The sequence below is a fragment of the Gossypium arboreum genome, chromosome 7 (assembly GCF_025698485.1).
Source record: "Gossypium arboreum isolate Shixiya-1 chromosome 7, ASM2569848v2, whole genome shotgun sequence".
NCBI classification, from domain to species: Eukaryota; Viridiplantae; Streptophyta; class Magnoliopsida; order Malvales; family Malvaceae; genus Gossypium; species Gossypium arboreum.
The window spans coordinates 47,717,405-47,733,411 of record NC_069076.1 but is presented as its reverse complement, the minus strand read 5'-3'; the positions used below and the strand labels follow the sequence as shown (position 1 = coordinate 47,733,411).

Below are 16,007 nucleotides of genomic sequence, written 5' to 3'. Positions count from 1 at the left end.
CCAGAGTAATATGCAAAACTTCGCTTGTAAAAATATCTAGTTCATCAATTATTATTTCAATGCAACACTCTTTATGGAAGACAAATGATTTAATGTTGAGAATAGTTAGACAAATCATTAGAATACAATAGGAAATTAATCTGAAAACATATCTTTGAGAAGAAAAAGAATCCAAAGATAATAAACAGAACAAAAAAAATCGATGTCCAATCATATCACAGCTTAGGCTTCTGTGTACAAATTTCATGAAGACTATTTTGAGTTTAACATGTGTTTAGAAGATCCAAAGTACTTTGTTGATGCCCCGGTATGTAACATATTCCATTTCTCATCAAATCTGGTATAGCAAAGTCACCGCATGTTTCTCGAATATTTGAGCAGCCCTTTCGAGTTTTCAACTCAAAACCCCTTTGGTCTCAAGGCGCCCTTTGCGGGTTTTCACCTTGGCCTCTTTATTTTTTTTTAGAAATCTCAAAGCGCCCTTTGTGGGTTTTCGCTTTAGCTTCCCTTCTCTTCAGACAAAGTACTTCTTGACTAAGTCTGAATTCACTGGATTGGGTAAACTTTTCCCATCCATTTCTGTCAAAATCAAAGTACCACCAGAGAAAGCCTTCTTCACAACATACGGCCATTCCCAATTCGGCATCCATTTTCCTCTAAACTCCTTCTGTATGGGAAGGATCTTTTTCAGCACAAGGTCCCCTTCGCGAAATTCTCTTGGATGAACTTTCTTATCATAAGCTCGCATCATTCACTTCTGATACATCTAACCATGGCGAATAGCTCTTAGCCTCTTTTCTTCAATCAAGTTCAATTGGTCATACCGCGATTGAATCTATTCTGCTTCATCCAGTTTTATCTCTGACAAAATTCGAAGAGAAGGTATTTCCACTTCAATAGGTAACACTGCCTCCATCCCATAAACCAACGAGAAAGGAGTTGCCCTAGTAGAGGTTCTAACGGACGTTCGATAGGCCAAGAGTGCAAACGGTAATTTCTCATGCCAATCTCTATAGGTCTCAGTTATTTTTCCCACTATCTTTTTGATATTTTTATTAGCAGCTTCTACTGCCCCATTCATTTTTAGGCGATATGGAGATGAATTATGATGTTTGATCTAGAATTGGCTACAAACTTCCACAATCATGCTATTATTCAAGTTCAATGCATTATCCGATATAATCCTCTTAGGCATTCCATACCGACAAATAATCTCCTTTTTCAAGAAATGACTTATTGCCGACTTGGTAACACTAGCATATGAAGCTACCTCTACCCATTTTGTGAAGTAATCAATGACCACGAAAATGAAACGATACCCATTCGAAGCTTTTGGTGATATTGGCCCAATGACATCCATGCCCAACATGGAAAAGGGCTATGGAGAAGTCATAACATGTAAGGGTGAAGGTGGTACATGGATCTTGTCTCCATATATCTGGCATTTATGACATTGCTTAGCATAACTGATACAATCTCCTTCCATAGTAGACCAATAGTATCCAAACCTCATGATTTGTCTTGCCATCGTAAAGCCATTAGCATGTGTACCACAAACTCCTTCATGTACTTCTTGCAGGATTTGTTTAGCTTCTACAGTGTCAACATATCTCAAAAGTATCTGATCTTTCCTTCTTTTATAATGGATATCCCCATCTAGCACATATTCGCAGGCTAACATTCTCAAAGTTCTTTTGTCATTCTTAGTTGCCTGTTCAGGATATTCACAATTTCTCACATACCGTAATATATCTTGATACCAAGGATGATCATCCTTTTCCTCTTCTTCAATGTTACAGCAATGAGCTGGAACCTCAGAAATGCTCATCTAAATTGGTTTCACATCCTTTTGTTTATTCACTTTAATCATGGAAGCCAATGTTACCAAAGCATCCGCCATCTGATTTTCATCCCGTGGGAGATAACTGAAAGTGACGTTATCAAACTCTTCAAGTAACTCCAAAACTACCTTTCGATAATTAATCAATTTGGGGTCCCTTGTCTCCCATTCACCCCTAAGCTGGTATATTATAAACGAAGAGTCTCCATATACTTCCAGAGTTCTAATTTTTCGCTCTCTGGCCGCTTGAATCCCCATGATGCATACTTCATACTCAGCCATATTGTTCGTACAGTCAAAATCCAATTTACATGCAAATGAATAATGATCACCATTTGGGGATACCAAGACTGCCCTAATTCCATTTCCTACCGCATTGGATGTGCCGTCAAATTTCATCTTCCATGAACGTTCTTCAATAGTTGCCACATACATCAACTCCTCATTAGGGAAATCAAAGCTTAATGGCTCATAATCTTCCAGAGCTCTGCTCGCCAGAAATTCTGCTATCGCGCTCCTTTTTATAGCCTTTTGACTCACATAGACTATATCAAATTCTAAAAGCAGTGCCTGCCACCTTGCCATTCTTCCATTTAGGGCTGTTGACTCCATCATGTACTTTAATGGATCAAGTTTTGAAATTAGCCAAGTTGTATGATATAACATATATTGCCTCAACCTTCGAGTCGTCCAGATTAAAGCACAACACAATTTCTCAATTGGTGAATATCTCATCTCACACTCTGTGAATTTCTTACTGAGGTAATAGATCGCCTTTTCTTTTCTTCCTGACTATTCATGTTGGCCAAGCACACATCCCATAGAATTACTAAACACTGATAAGTACAGAATTAATGGTCTATCTGGACTAGGCGGAGATAACACTGGAGCGTTTAACAAGTATTGCTTAACCTTATCAAAAGCATTCTGGCATTCCTCATCCCAAGTACCTTGGTTGTGTTTTCTAAGGAGGCGGAATATAGGATCACATTTCTCGGTTAATTGTGAAATAAACCAAGCAATATAATTCAATCTTTCAAGAAAACCCCATACTTCCTTCTGAGTACGTGGTGGAGGCAATTCTTGTATGGCTCTAACCTTGTCTGAGTCAACTTCTATTCCCTTTTCACTGACCACAAAGCCCAATAACTTCTTCGACCTAGCTTCGAAGATGCACTTTGCCGGATTAAGCTTCAACTGAAATTTCCTTAATCTCAGGAATAACTTCCTCAAAACTTCAATATGTTCCTTCTCTGATCGAGATTTAGCAATCATGTCATCAATATACACCTCAATCTCTTTATGCATCATATCGTGAAGTAAGGTCACCATAGCCCTTTAGTATGTTGCCCTTGCATTCTTTAGCTCGAAGGGCATTACCTTGTAACAAAAGGTGCCCCACAATGTTATAAAGGTGGTTTTATCCATGTCCTCAGGATGCATCTTTATCTGATTGTACCCTGAGAAGCCATCCATAAAGGAGAACAACGAATATCCCGTTGTATTGTCCACTAAAGTGTCGATGTGCGGTAAAGAAAAGTTGTCATTTGGGCTAGCTTTATTCAGATCTCTGTAATCAACACATATTCATACCTTCCCATCCTTCTTAGGGACAGACACAATGTTGCCCACCCATTCTGAATACTTAACCTTTTGTAGGAATCCAGCGTCAAACTGCTTTTTGACTTCATCTTTTATTTTCAGCACAATATCAAGCCTCATCCTTCGCAATTTTTGTTGGACTGGCTTGCAATCTTGTCTTATGGGGAGACGATGTACCACGATATCAGTATTCAAACCCGCCATATCCTTATATGACAATTCAAAGATATCTTTGAATTCTCGTAGTAACTCAACAAGGCCTTGTCTCGTTTTCTTAGCAATATGTGTGCCAATTTTCACCTCCTTCCCTTCATCCAAGGCTACATTTTCTATTGCCTCTTTCTCATGAGGTAGGATTTGTTTCTCCTCTTGTTTCACTATTCTCAACAGATCTAGAGACATATCACAATCCTTGTCATCTTCAAAATCTTGAAGTTCTTCTAAACACATGTATTGCTCAAAAGAGAATCTAGGATTCGTAGTATCAGTGCTTATGTCATTGATATCTAGGGGCCTGCGGGGTACGAAAGAATATACAAAGAATGAATAAATTTATTTATATGTTATGAGTGAAATGGAAAAAAATTGAAAGAATTTAAATGTCAAAAGAATATTGAATGGTATAAAAGAATGTTCACTTGAATCGATAACAAAAGTTGCATTTTATTGAAATGTAAATATCCGAACATGAGCCTATTTTACAAATGAAATCTTACTACTCCTAAGCTTTAGAGCAATAAGAGTGTTCTAAAAATTACTCTGAAGAATCTTTAAAAACTACAGGAAGTTCTTCTGCAACCCAATTGTTTAAAGAGCTTCCTGGTTCGTAAGGGCGAATGCCCTCAAGGTTTCCTCATTCAAACTCTTCATTATGCACAACATTGATGTGATAACCTCCTTTTTCGAGCAATCCTCTCTCAGGAAGAATCATCCCTCTTGATATAAAGGTTTGAGATATATGGGGGAATGTCATCAGTTCCCACTCTACCTCTCTTCCATCTAAACGTGCCATTATTCTTTCTTGGCGCTTCTCTATTTCTTTCCTCCTCTGCTTGTAATCTGGCCTGAAACTCAGGCCAAAACGGTCTCTTTTCTCCTTTAATTCAGGATCTTGAATCCCTCTTTGGAGATATCTTCCCAATCCTTTTCCTGGCAAGGCTTCTTTCCCTACTGTCATCTGTAAACCTATTCTTGTGGTTCTGGATATCCTAGGCACCGGCACCTCATTCCCCTCTAAGATGAATGTTGATTGAAGAACTCTAATGAACGGAAAGAGCATTCAATGGCCTCCTCATTTGCTTCTACATAGGGTGCGTCACTGGTAACTGTTGCTATAATGTCCTCCTCCGCATTTATGGTGACCAACTATCCGTCAGCTACTAACTTCAATTTCTGGTGCAGAGATGAGGGCACCGCTCCTGCCGAATGTATCCAAGGCCTCCCCAACAGGCAATTGTAAGAGGGCATGATGTCCATCACTAAAAGTCCACCTCATACGTGTTTGGCCCAATCATCAAAGGAATATCAATTCTTCCCATGACCTTTCTCTCCGTGCCATCAAATGCTCTCACTACATTATGGCATGTTTTCGTGTGAGAACTATCAATGGGTAATATGTTCAATGTAGACAACGGCATGACATTTAAGGCTGACCAATTATTAATAAGCACACTCGAAAATGTATATCCTTTGCAGCGAGTGGTAATGTGCAAAGCCTTAGCTGATCTCATGCCTCCATGTGGGATTTCATCATCGTTGAAATAAATGAAATTGTCAGCACTTATGTTACTAAACAATCGATCCAACTTGTTGATGGATATATCATTAGTAACATAAGTCTCGTTGAGCACCTTCATTAACGCCTCACGATGTACCTCCGAACTCAGAAGCAAAGCCAATACTGATATACGAGTTGGTTGTTTGCGCAAATGCTCAACTACACTGTACTCACTGTGTTTCAAGAATTTTAGAAATTCTCTGGCTTCTTCTTCCTTCACTGGCCCATTAACCAATATTTCAGTCCCCTTTCCTTTGTCACAAGCTTTTGCTTTTGCAGGCTTCACTCTGACGCCTTCTGCATCATAAGGCTTCCCACTAGTGTGTAAGAACCCTTACCTTGAATCTCCTCAAAAGCACCTGCTATATCCTCCTTCTCCGGCATTGTCACATTGCAACTATAATTCCAAGGTACCCTCTTGTTCTCCTTATAAGGAAAGGAAACAGGTTTATGAATAAAGACTTTCGGTACCGTTCGTATTTCAACTTCATTATTTCTTGGTAAAGAAATAATGATCCTTGGCCGATTTTGATTCTTCGGTCCATCTTCTAATGTGCATATCCGTCCCTTATCTGAGCTAGATTTATAAAATTCCAGCTCCTTATTATCTATAAGGCTTTGTACTAAGGCCTTAAACTCGTCACATTCCTGGATCTCGTGTCCCTCTTCAGCATGGAATTCGCAGTAGTCTCTCACTCCTCTATTCCTTTCTTTAGAGATTATCATCTCTCTTTTCACCATTTCTTCCCAAATCATTTTCATCGGTGTTCTCGCTTCGGCCACGCCCTTTTTAACCCTTCTCATACCAGTATCCCTAACTGTATTTACCCCTTGATCATCATGATTTGGCAACGGGTTCTCTGTACTAAGGGTGTCGTCAAATTTTACGACCCCCATCTTGATTAGTCTTTCCACTGCCTTCTTAAAACCAGTGCAATTTTCAATTGAATACCCCGATATCCCTGCATGGTACTCACATTTGGTGTTTGCATCATACCATTTGGGATATGGGGGTTGTAACGGTTTCAAATGAAAAGGAGCTATTGCATGTGCATTGAATAAACTTTGATAAAGCTCCCGATACATCACTGGGATAGGCGTAAATGAGACCTTTTCAGAATTCTGTCTCGAACTAGATCCCTGCTTTTGAGAATCTTATTGCCCAACCGTAGTTACTCTAGGCTGACTAACCGTAACCGCTTTCGAATTATAACTACTCGTATTATTCACCTCATTATCTTTCTTTCTTGAGGCTGATCTTTTAGTAGTTTCCCCCTCTATCTTGCCACCTCTTATGGCATTCTCAATCATTTCTCCCGCCATAACTATATCAGCAAAACTCTTGGTGGTACGTCCAATCATGTAGGTAATGAATAGGGCCTTTAAAGTGTTGATGAATAGCATGGTAGTTTCTTTCTCCAAGAGCGGTGGTTGAACTTGCATGGCAACCTCCCTCCACCTCTGTGCATATTGCCTAAAGATCTCATTAGGTTTCTTTTCCATATTTCACAAAGTAATCCTATCAGAAGTCATGTCAGTCACATGATTATATTGTTGCATAAAGGCTTGCGCTAAGTCTCTCTAAGAACCGATCCTTGCTCGACTCAGTTGATTCTACCACCTAGCCGCTGCCCCAACCAAACTATCCTGAAAACAATGGATCAATAATTGATCATTGTTTACATAACTAGTCATCCGTCTGCAGAACATGGTGATATGGGCTTCCGAGCAAGTAGTCCCATTGTACTTATCGAATTTTGGTATTTTGAACTTATGGGGAAGCACCAAATTTGGGACCAAACTCAAGTCCTTAGCATCAATTCCCTGACGATTATCAGCATTTTCTAGTGCCTTAAATTTCTCCTCTAACCATCTACAACGTTCTTCTAATTGCCTTGATGATTCGAGTCTTATCTCTTCCCTCTCAGCTATATCTAGATCAGGGATAACTGGATTGGCAGGGTTGTCTCCAGGGTTGAATCCCGAACCAGTTTGAAAGTTCATTGGTATTCCAGCATCGACTTGTCCTTGTTGAGGCCTTATTGTGACAGACGACCCGCGGGGATATGCCTTAGGTTGAGTCTGCACATGAGGTGGAGTAAAACCAGGAGGATGACCCTCGTTATCCTCTTCAGTGGTAGTCATAGGGGCCTTTCCTTTATCTGTTGTCCCCCTCAACAACTGAGCCATCTCAGCCATCATATTCCTTTGAGCCTCCAACATTTGATCCTTCACCTCCTGTTGGATTTTCATCAATTGTTCTTGTAATTGCTCCTACATTTCTTTCTGGATCTACTCAAGTCTTTGATCCATATTCTTTGTCTTAATGCATGTACCGTAAGGATGTGTTGCTTCCAGATTTTCTTTTTCTCACTCTCTCTTTCTCCCTATTAATTTTAGCTAATTAGGGTCTTTCTCTAAATTTGAATGCATATGATGCGATGAGATGCAAATGCATGAATGTAAAAAGATATCGATTCTGATTCAATTTCTTTTAGAAAATGTTATTTAAGAGACAAAAAATCTTTACACAAAACGGATTACAAATATGCCTTTGCCCTTAGGTCCAAAGTTTTAACCCTATATAATAACAAAGCTAACTCTAGACCTCTATCTGACACTAACTCATACTTTGTACTTAATACATTAGCTTGCGCCGCCAGGTCCTGCAAGTGATCAGCAACTTCTCGAATCTGTACTATAGCTTCTCCCATGAGGTAGTCCCTATCTCTAACCTGATCCTGAAAATGGTGAAGCTCTTCCTTCCAATGTTCTTCCCTTGCCTCGAGCTGCTCAATCTGCAGCTCATAGTCCTGTAGTGCTGCTTCCAACCCTTCAATATTGTGCTTCATTTCCTCGATCTTATCTAGGCTTGCCTTTAACTCGACCACAGAGTTACGACTTCGGTGATGATGAAGAGATCGTCCAAGCTCAGTCACCTTAGTTTTTAATCCTTGATTCTCCTTCTCTAGGGCCTGATTACGCGCCTGCATCTCTTGGAACTTCTTCTCCTAATACTCGGCCTTGGCTCTTTCTTTTTGAACCTCTTGTTGCCACTGTTCTGAAGACTTCCCCAATCCAGCTCTCTTTAATGATAGTTGTGTCTTCTTATACTGCGTCTTCAAGTCATCTCGGTCTTCCTCAATCTTCCTCTTTTCTTTCCTTACTTTTTCGACCTCAATTTCTGAACGTCAACGTCTAAGCTTAGGTACATATTTTCCTCCTCAAGCCTCTCTATCTTTTTCCAAGTTCCAAACTCTTCCTTTCGAACTCTTCTGATGGAATCACTAGTAAATTCTCCTTCATTGATCGAGCAGCCTCCAAAGTCGGTCTAAGGACGTTATCATTGACCCTCTTACCAAACCACCCTTTGTATTCAAGAGTTGTCGTCGGACCTTTAGTTAGAATCTTCACACAGCAAACCTTCTTCCAAGCCTCTACAATTTCTCGCATCTTCTTTTTATAATGATCCCCTTTATACGAAAAATCACTCTGAGCTAGCCCTTGTGTTGTTGGTATAAACTGCTCTGCCTTATATTGCCTTAGGACGAGTAATGGTGCATAACCAACAACTTCCCAAATTCCAGGAAGAGGTACCCAATCAAAACTTCCGCAACGATAAAGAATTTCGCTCGGAGTCATCCAAGGGGCTTTCCATATAACATCTTCTTCTCGGAGGTTCTGAAGTATTTCTACCCACCTTTCCTCTAAAATGTCGTCCCTCCTTGGCGTAGCTGCTGCTTCCCTTAAGGGAGAATAATCCTCAAAGAACACTCAGTAAGGAACCTTATCAACCCTCCAAAAATGAAAATGGAACCATACTAACAACAATTGTGCACAGCCAATGAATCTACCTTCACCAGCTCTCTGACACGCACTCAAGGATCTAAATGTCTTGGCTAGGATTGCAGGTACAGGTGTGTTCTGTTTACTAATTCGATCGAATAAATTTGCAACTGCCTTATCTATGTGCCCCATGGCTTTTGGGAAAATCACTAATCCATACATACTTAAGGCCAAGATATCAACCCTCTTCTTCACATCTGGGTGTGCCAATATCAAATCCCTCAAACTTGCCCACGGAATACATTTGCTATCACCCTTTTGTTGGATTCAAGCTGCGGCCCACTGTTCACTCACCCCTGTAATCATCATTAATTTCTTCACAAAAGCTGGGGGATTAGCAGCCCTAACATAGGCTTTGTTACCTTGAATTTTTGGACAGCGAAGCAAGGTCGTATATTCCTCCAAAGTAGGTACTAAGTCTACCTCTCCAAATGTAAAACAACTATAAGTAGGGTTCCAAAACTGTACCATGGCTTGAAACAGATGCTTATCCACCTTGATGTCTAGAAAATAGGGAAGATCTCCATAATTCTGGTAAAACAGCTGCTTAGCCTCGTCATCCCATTGGGCCCAAATGTCCTTCAACTCCTAAAACTCATTCTGTGTTGAACTGATACGAGTGAAGTCCCACAACTCTGACGTATACCCCTCAGTGACACTATCTCCTTTCTCTAACTGGGTTTTCTCTGACCATGCACAGACAGAAGCGTTGTCCTCCACTTTATCAAGATATTTGTTCCTCATTACAAAACTTTCTAATCTAGAAATCAAACCGTGAATCGACACCTTTAAATGTTGAGTGACATGTAATGATAGCAAAATAAAGTAAGTCAGTATCATATAAAAATATAACAAACAAGTACTTATAAAGGTAGCTTACTAAAGACTATCACTATACTCCCTAGGGTAAGCACTTAAAGTTCACTATATGTGTTTCAGTTCTAAAGCAAGGCTACCTGAACCAGCAGATTCCTCGGTCCTCACCCATTATAAGCTCATATGGACCAAGTTCGGTTCAGGGGAACACATTTCCCTATGGCCATACGGAGATGAAAATCTCACGAAGACATAGGTACAGATGTATCCCGGAAGCAATCCACTAGCCCATACAGAGGTGAAAACCTCACGAAAGCGTAGCTTCTCACTCCCACTTAAAGGTGCGACCACAAAGGTCATGCAAATGCAATGTGTGCGAAAACAAAATAACAAACATATGCAGCAAACACATGTAAAATGATCAATATCTTTAAAATTTTTCCAAACTTTTGACATTAAGACACAAAAAATCAATTTCATGGCTTGACTCTCTTATAAGTCCCCAGTGGAGTCGCCAAACTGTCGAAACCTCTTTTAAAATGGAGAGGGTATTTTGAAAACGGGAGTGGCCATCAACCTTTTTAGGTGTGATTGGATCACCTTATAAAATATTTTGGTCTACGAAATTATGAGAAAACGAGCTCAGGAATCGGTTACGTGCGAGGAAGGGTTAACACCCTCGCAATGCCCAAAATTGGTACCAAATTAAATAGTTTTGTCTTAATGTCAAAAACTTGAAAGAATTTAGAAATAAGATCTCTTTTAAAGCCAAAATAATTTGAGTTGAAAATAAAAATTCTTTCGTTCCAAAAGAATGCGAACATCACATCCAGCATGATTGGACACGATATTCTTAAACTTTTGTAACTAAAATCATCTTGTAATTTACAAAATCTATTAAAAAGGATACTTTAGATATTTAGACAAACGGGAAATCGCAAGCCAGCATGTTAGGACACTATTTCCCAAATTCCTAAATACAAAAGACATAGCCTTGTTTTTAAGATTCCTTTGGATTAAATGAAATATAAATTTTTTTAAAAAAATGATGATGCATTTTACCTATTACAAAAGATCAATATTAGATTAATTAAACTACATACTTTAACATTACATGCAAATATAATATAGAAAATGGTAAATATGACATAAATCGCACAATATACTTTAACATTTCATGTACATATAATCACAAATAACATGAATACACATTATCATTTCATGCAAAATACAAAATGGCGAATAGTGAATATATCAATACAAATTAAACATATATAATAATATTTCATGCGAATATAGTATAGAAAATGTTAAATAATGACAAAAATCACGTAATACACATTAGCATTTCATACAAGTATAATCACGAAAAAACAATGAGCATAATATAGATTACGAACACATACATAATAGTATCTCATGCAAATATAACTTGAAGTAACATAAATAATCAATTTTATGCAAATATGATAAACAAATAATATATAAAAATAACAAATAATTTATGAAATAAAAATTAACCTACTAAATAATAATAAATAAAATAAATAAATTTTGAGTATATAAAATATAAGTCAAAGAAATAAAACATAGATGAAGTATAAAAATGGTTAAAATAATAAATGATAAATGAGAAATTTTAAAATGATTAATATATAAAACATACTATATGATATGATGACTTAATATATTTATAATAATAATATGTTAAATAGGAACAAGATTTTATAACAAATTTAAAAACGTTAGATATTAAACATTATATATTTTATAAATATGCATATATTATTTAATAATAATTTTAAAAGTTTCTTAAAATATACATAATTTATAATAAAAAATATAAAAAAGGAATAATATGCAATAAGATATATAACATATAATAGAATTTATAAAGAAAATATATATAATAATATAAATAATATGACATATATATTATTTAATAATAATTTTAAAATTTTAAAATTTTTTACAATTAATAAATAATAAAAGAATATATAATTTATAATAAAATAAAAATGTAAGGAATAATGTACGTAGTAAAATATATAATCTAATAAAATTTATAAATAAAATGTATAATAATATAAATAATATAATGAATAATTATATAAAAAATAAAAAATAAGATATATACTATTTATATATAGCTAATATTTATAAAAATAAATAATATACATAGTATCTAAAATAAATTAAATATATAAAAAGGATTAAAATCAATTTTAATTAAAAATCTTGGGTTAATTACAAATAAATAAAAATTTTGGGGCTTAATTGAAATGCATTAAAAAGCTGGGGACTCATTTGGGCAATTAGCCTAATTCCCCAAAATGACGTCTTTCTTGAGAATAGATTTTAATGGCCATTAGGACTAAATTGAACTAAATATAAAGGTTAGGGTCAATTTAAAATAAAAATAAAATAAAATTATAAATAATAAAAAAAGGGAGGATCAATTGGGCAATTAGCCCTTTAAACAAAAACGCGCGGATCCTTCCCTGATCTCGGGTCAACGCGCGGATCCTAGCTCTGGAACGATGCCATTTTGAAGCTTATTGTTTTAAGCAAAACGACGCCGTTTTTATAAGGCTATAAAAGCCAAATATCAACCCTAAATTCATTTTGAAACCCGATTTAAAAAAAAAACAAAAAAATCCTCTGCAAGAGGGTTTGGGAGCCGGCCCTCGGAGCCCTGTCGAGCCTTCGACTAGGGCCTACACGCGCTTACGCGCCACCGTCAACTCCACCATATACGGTGGCCGGAGGCTAGAAAGCCTCATTTTCCAACACAAATCCAACGGTACGTCCTTTTTCCTTCTATTTTTACGATATCAGTATGTATTCAGAGAGAAAAAAATAATCACCTCTGTGCTCTTCAATCGACTGTTGGTCTCTTTTTATTATGTGTGTAAAATGTGTTCCTTTTTTGAATCTGTGTATATATTCCAAAAAACGTAGTATTACAAAAGATCAAAAAGGGGTTTTTATAACCCTCTGTTACATTTTTAGGAAAAAAAATCCTTTGATTTCTTTCCATATTTGTTTCTTTGGTTGCTGTGGTTCCTTTTTCTTTTGCAGGTACCAGCGAGGAGGCTAGTAATGAACGGCACTGATGACGGCACATTGGCATTGATTCGGGCGTCGATCACGGCGTGATACGGAGCCTGGAATCATGGCACTAATGGTGGGTCATTGCGAGATGAAAGGACACGTCAGTTGGAGTGCTTGCGGCGCCTAGGGTTTCTGAAACCCTAGGTCTGCCGTTCTTGTTTCACGGTTTGGGCCTCTTGGGCCCCGTTTGTTTTTTGGGTTATGGGTGTAATGGGGTAGTGGGTAATTTAGGCTAATTGGGTCTTGGGTCATCTGTTGGGCTACCGATGTAAACGGGTTTGGGCTATCAGGCTAAGGGTTTTTGGGTATAACCGGGTATAGGGCTAATGAATTTTGGGCTAACCGAATTTTGGGCTTTGTTAATGGACTGTAAATAGACTTTAATAAATTTTTTTTTTGTTGTTTTTATATTTATTTATTTTTACAGGCCATGGTAAATTTGGGCTATTACACTTATGATTCCAAATGGTTCAACGGGCATTCCGAGAAACGAATGAATATATGAGTTGTGTATTCGATTCAGGTACGTTTGAAATGTATACTATGCTTGAGAATAAAAGGTAAGTATATGTACAAGTGATGATATGTGATATAAGTATGAGAAAGTATGCTATATGTTCAAATGAATTGAGTATAGGGGAAATGTATATGGATTATGTGGTTTGTAATAGTATTTGACAATAGAGTGTATGTATTTTGATGATGCTTTCATGTTTTGAATGTTAAGTTTATTGTATATGGCTTACTAAGCTTTTGAAAGCTTACTTTGTGTGTGTTTGCATTGTTTTATAGATATCATAGCTATTGGGAGCTCGGGGATCGTCGAGGATCATTACCACACTATCGAACTTCTTTTTGGTACCTTTTGAAAATGTGAATATTAAAGTATGGCATGTATAGGCTAGAAGTATTTTTATTATGATTTGTGATGTATATATCTAGCCATGTGATTTGGCTTGATTATGGGTGTGTATATGAATGATGTAAATTTGAAGTATTGAAACATATGCTTTGTTATGATTTTGGTTTAGATTTGGTATGATTTGGTTGGTGAATTGAGAATGGAATTTGTTAATAATGTAATGGCATGAATGGTGTATGATTTGGTTGTGAAATGATTGAGAATTTGGTATAAAATGTTATAGTTTTGATGCTTGTAGGTAGGACTCTTAATGGGTGGTCAATTGGCCTTATAAATGGCCTATTTTTGCCCACACGGGCAGAGACACGGGCGTGTGTCTCAACCGTGTTGCTTAAGGGCCATTTAGAAATGAGCCTGAGCAGACCACACGGTCGCACACACGGGCTTTTGCTAGGCCGTGTGGCCAAGTTAGTTTTGAACACGGGCTAGACACACGAACGTGTGACTGACCGTGTGACCCAAGTCAGTAGCCTCTCTAATTTTCACACGGCTTGGGACATGGTTGTGTCTTGTGGCCGTGTGGATAAGTCAGTATGTATCCCTATTTTGACATGGCCTAGACACACGGACGTGTCTAAAGCCGTGTGAGGCACATGGCCTGATCGCACCGGCGTGTGACCTGTACAACTTTGAAAAATGTTTAAGTTTAGAAAAATTTTGTATGAGCTTGGTACCCTTTTTAAAGCATGATTAAGGTCTCGTTGACCTATTTTAAGGGACTCTATAATGATGTATGATTATGTGTGAATGATGTTTGTGAATTATTTGTGAAATATTTCAATTTTTCCGGTAACGCCTTTAACCCTAGTCTGGCGATGGATACGGGTTAAGGGTATTACATTTGGTTGGTATCAGAGCTACGGTGTAGTCGATTCTAGGACTAACGTAGCGTATATAATTCTAGCTATACATGTCATATTTATGAACTGCGATAGTGTAATGAATCCTGACAATGAAAATGTGTTTTATATAGCAAATGGATCTTGAACGAGCCGTAGCTGACGATGTCGAGAGCAATGCGCCTGCTCCCATGCAAGGGACAGTGCCATCCGACTCTAGAACGATTACGAGTAGCCAGATAGAGAGACTAGACAAGCCTTTTATCAATGATGAATGATTGGTTCAATCAGTACATTAGAACTAATTTGGCTGTTCAACAACCCTCAACCCCGACTAATCCTCTCCAAGTTCCTGTTATGTCATAAGCTAATCTGAATTAAGCCTCCAGTTGATAAGATTAGAAAATATAGAGTTGAAGAATTCTGTGCTACAACAAATGATGATGCTGAAAGAGCCGAGTTTTGGTTAGAGAATACTGTATGAGTATTTGATGAATTGTCTTTAACTTCGAATGAATGCATAAAATGTGCCATTTCATTTCTAAGAGATACGGCATATCACTGGTGGAAGACCTTGATATTCGTGGCTCTGAAAGAGCGAGTTATTTGGGATTTTTTTCAAATTGAATTTCGAAAGAAATATATTAGTCAAAGATTTATTGATCAAAAACGTAAAGAGTTTCTTAAGCTTAAACAAGGCCGTATGTCTGTTAAATCCGGGAAATGTAAGTGGTAGCCAAAGAGGGACTAAAGACACTACTATTTGATCCGAGGCTATAGCACTTGCCAGAGCCTACGCCATCTGAGCTCGTGAAGAAGCTTCGTCTCCTGATGTTATAACGGGTACATTTACACTTTATGATACTTTTGTGATTGCTTTAATAGATCCTGGATCAAGACATTCATATATATGCATGAATTTAGTATCCAGTAAGGCTTTGCCTATAGAGTCTACTGAATTCATGATTTGAGTATTGAACCCTCTAGGTAAAAGTGTTTTAGTTGACAAAGTCTGTAAGAATTGTCTATTAATGTTTCGAGACATTTGTTTTCTAGTTGATTTGATGTTATTACCCTTTGATGAGTTTGATATAATTCTGGGTATGGATTGGTTAACTTTGCATGATGCTGTTGTGAATTGAAAACGTAAACTATTGATTTGAGATGCAAGAATGATGAAATAGTTTGAATTGAATCCGGTGATTTAAATGGGTTACTGACTGTGATTTCGTCAATGAAAGCTCTGAGTAT

General features: G+C 37.4%; 2 protein-coding genes across 2 annotated transcripts; both read right to left on the bottom strand.

Annotated features, from left to right (window-relative positions):
* Positions 1–4,295: 4,295 nt before the first annotated feature.
* Positions 4,296–6,581, bottom strand: LOC128295418 (uncharacterized). Its single transcript, XM_053030980.1, has 4 exons — positions 6,450–6,581; positions 5,558–6,359; positions 4,940–5,516; positions 4,296–4,701 (listed from the first exon to the last, which is right to left on the bottom strand). The coding sequence occupies exons 1-4, from the start codon at positions 6,579–6,581 to the stop codon at positions 4,296–4,298; spliced, it is 1,917 nt and encodes a 638-aa protein (XP_052886940.1).
* A 252-nt stretch (positions 6,582–6,833) lies between these two features.
* LOC128295417 (intracellular protein transport protein USO1-like) lies at positions 6,834–8,071 on the bottom strand. Its single transcript, XM_053030979.1, has 2 exons — positions 7,865–8,071; positions 6,834–7,457 (listed from the first exon to the last, which is right to left on the bottom strand). Exons 1-2 carry the CDS (start codon positions 8,069–8,071, stop codon positions 6,834–6,836), a joined length of 831 nt encoding a protein of 276 aa, XP_052886939.1.
* Between the last annotated feature and the right edge of the window lie 7,936 nt (positions 8,072–16,007).

Coding starts and splice junctions, on each gene's coding strand:
- LOC128295418 (XM_053030980.1), bottom strand. CDS start 6,581: ATGATTGGACGTACCACCAAGAGTTTTGCTGATATAGTTATGGCGGGA. Junction 6,360..6,449: donor CAAGAAAGAAAGATAATGAG/GTGAATAATACG, acceptor TCTCAAAAGCAG/GGATCTAGTTCGAGACAGAA. Junction 5,517..5,557: donor TGCTTTTGAGGAGATTCAAG/GTAAGGGTTCTT, acceptor CTTATGATGCAG/AAGGCGTCAGAGTGAAGCCT.
- LOC128295417 (XM_053030979.1), bottom strand. CDS start 8,071: ATGAAGCACAATATTGAAGGGTTGGAAGCAGCACTACAGGACTATGAG. Junction 7,458..7,864: donor ACCTGGCGGCGCAAGCTAAT/GTATTAAGTACA, acceptor AAAATCCAACAG/GAGGTGAAGGATCAAATGTT.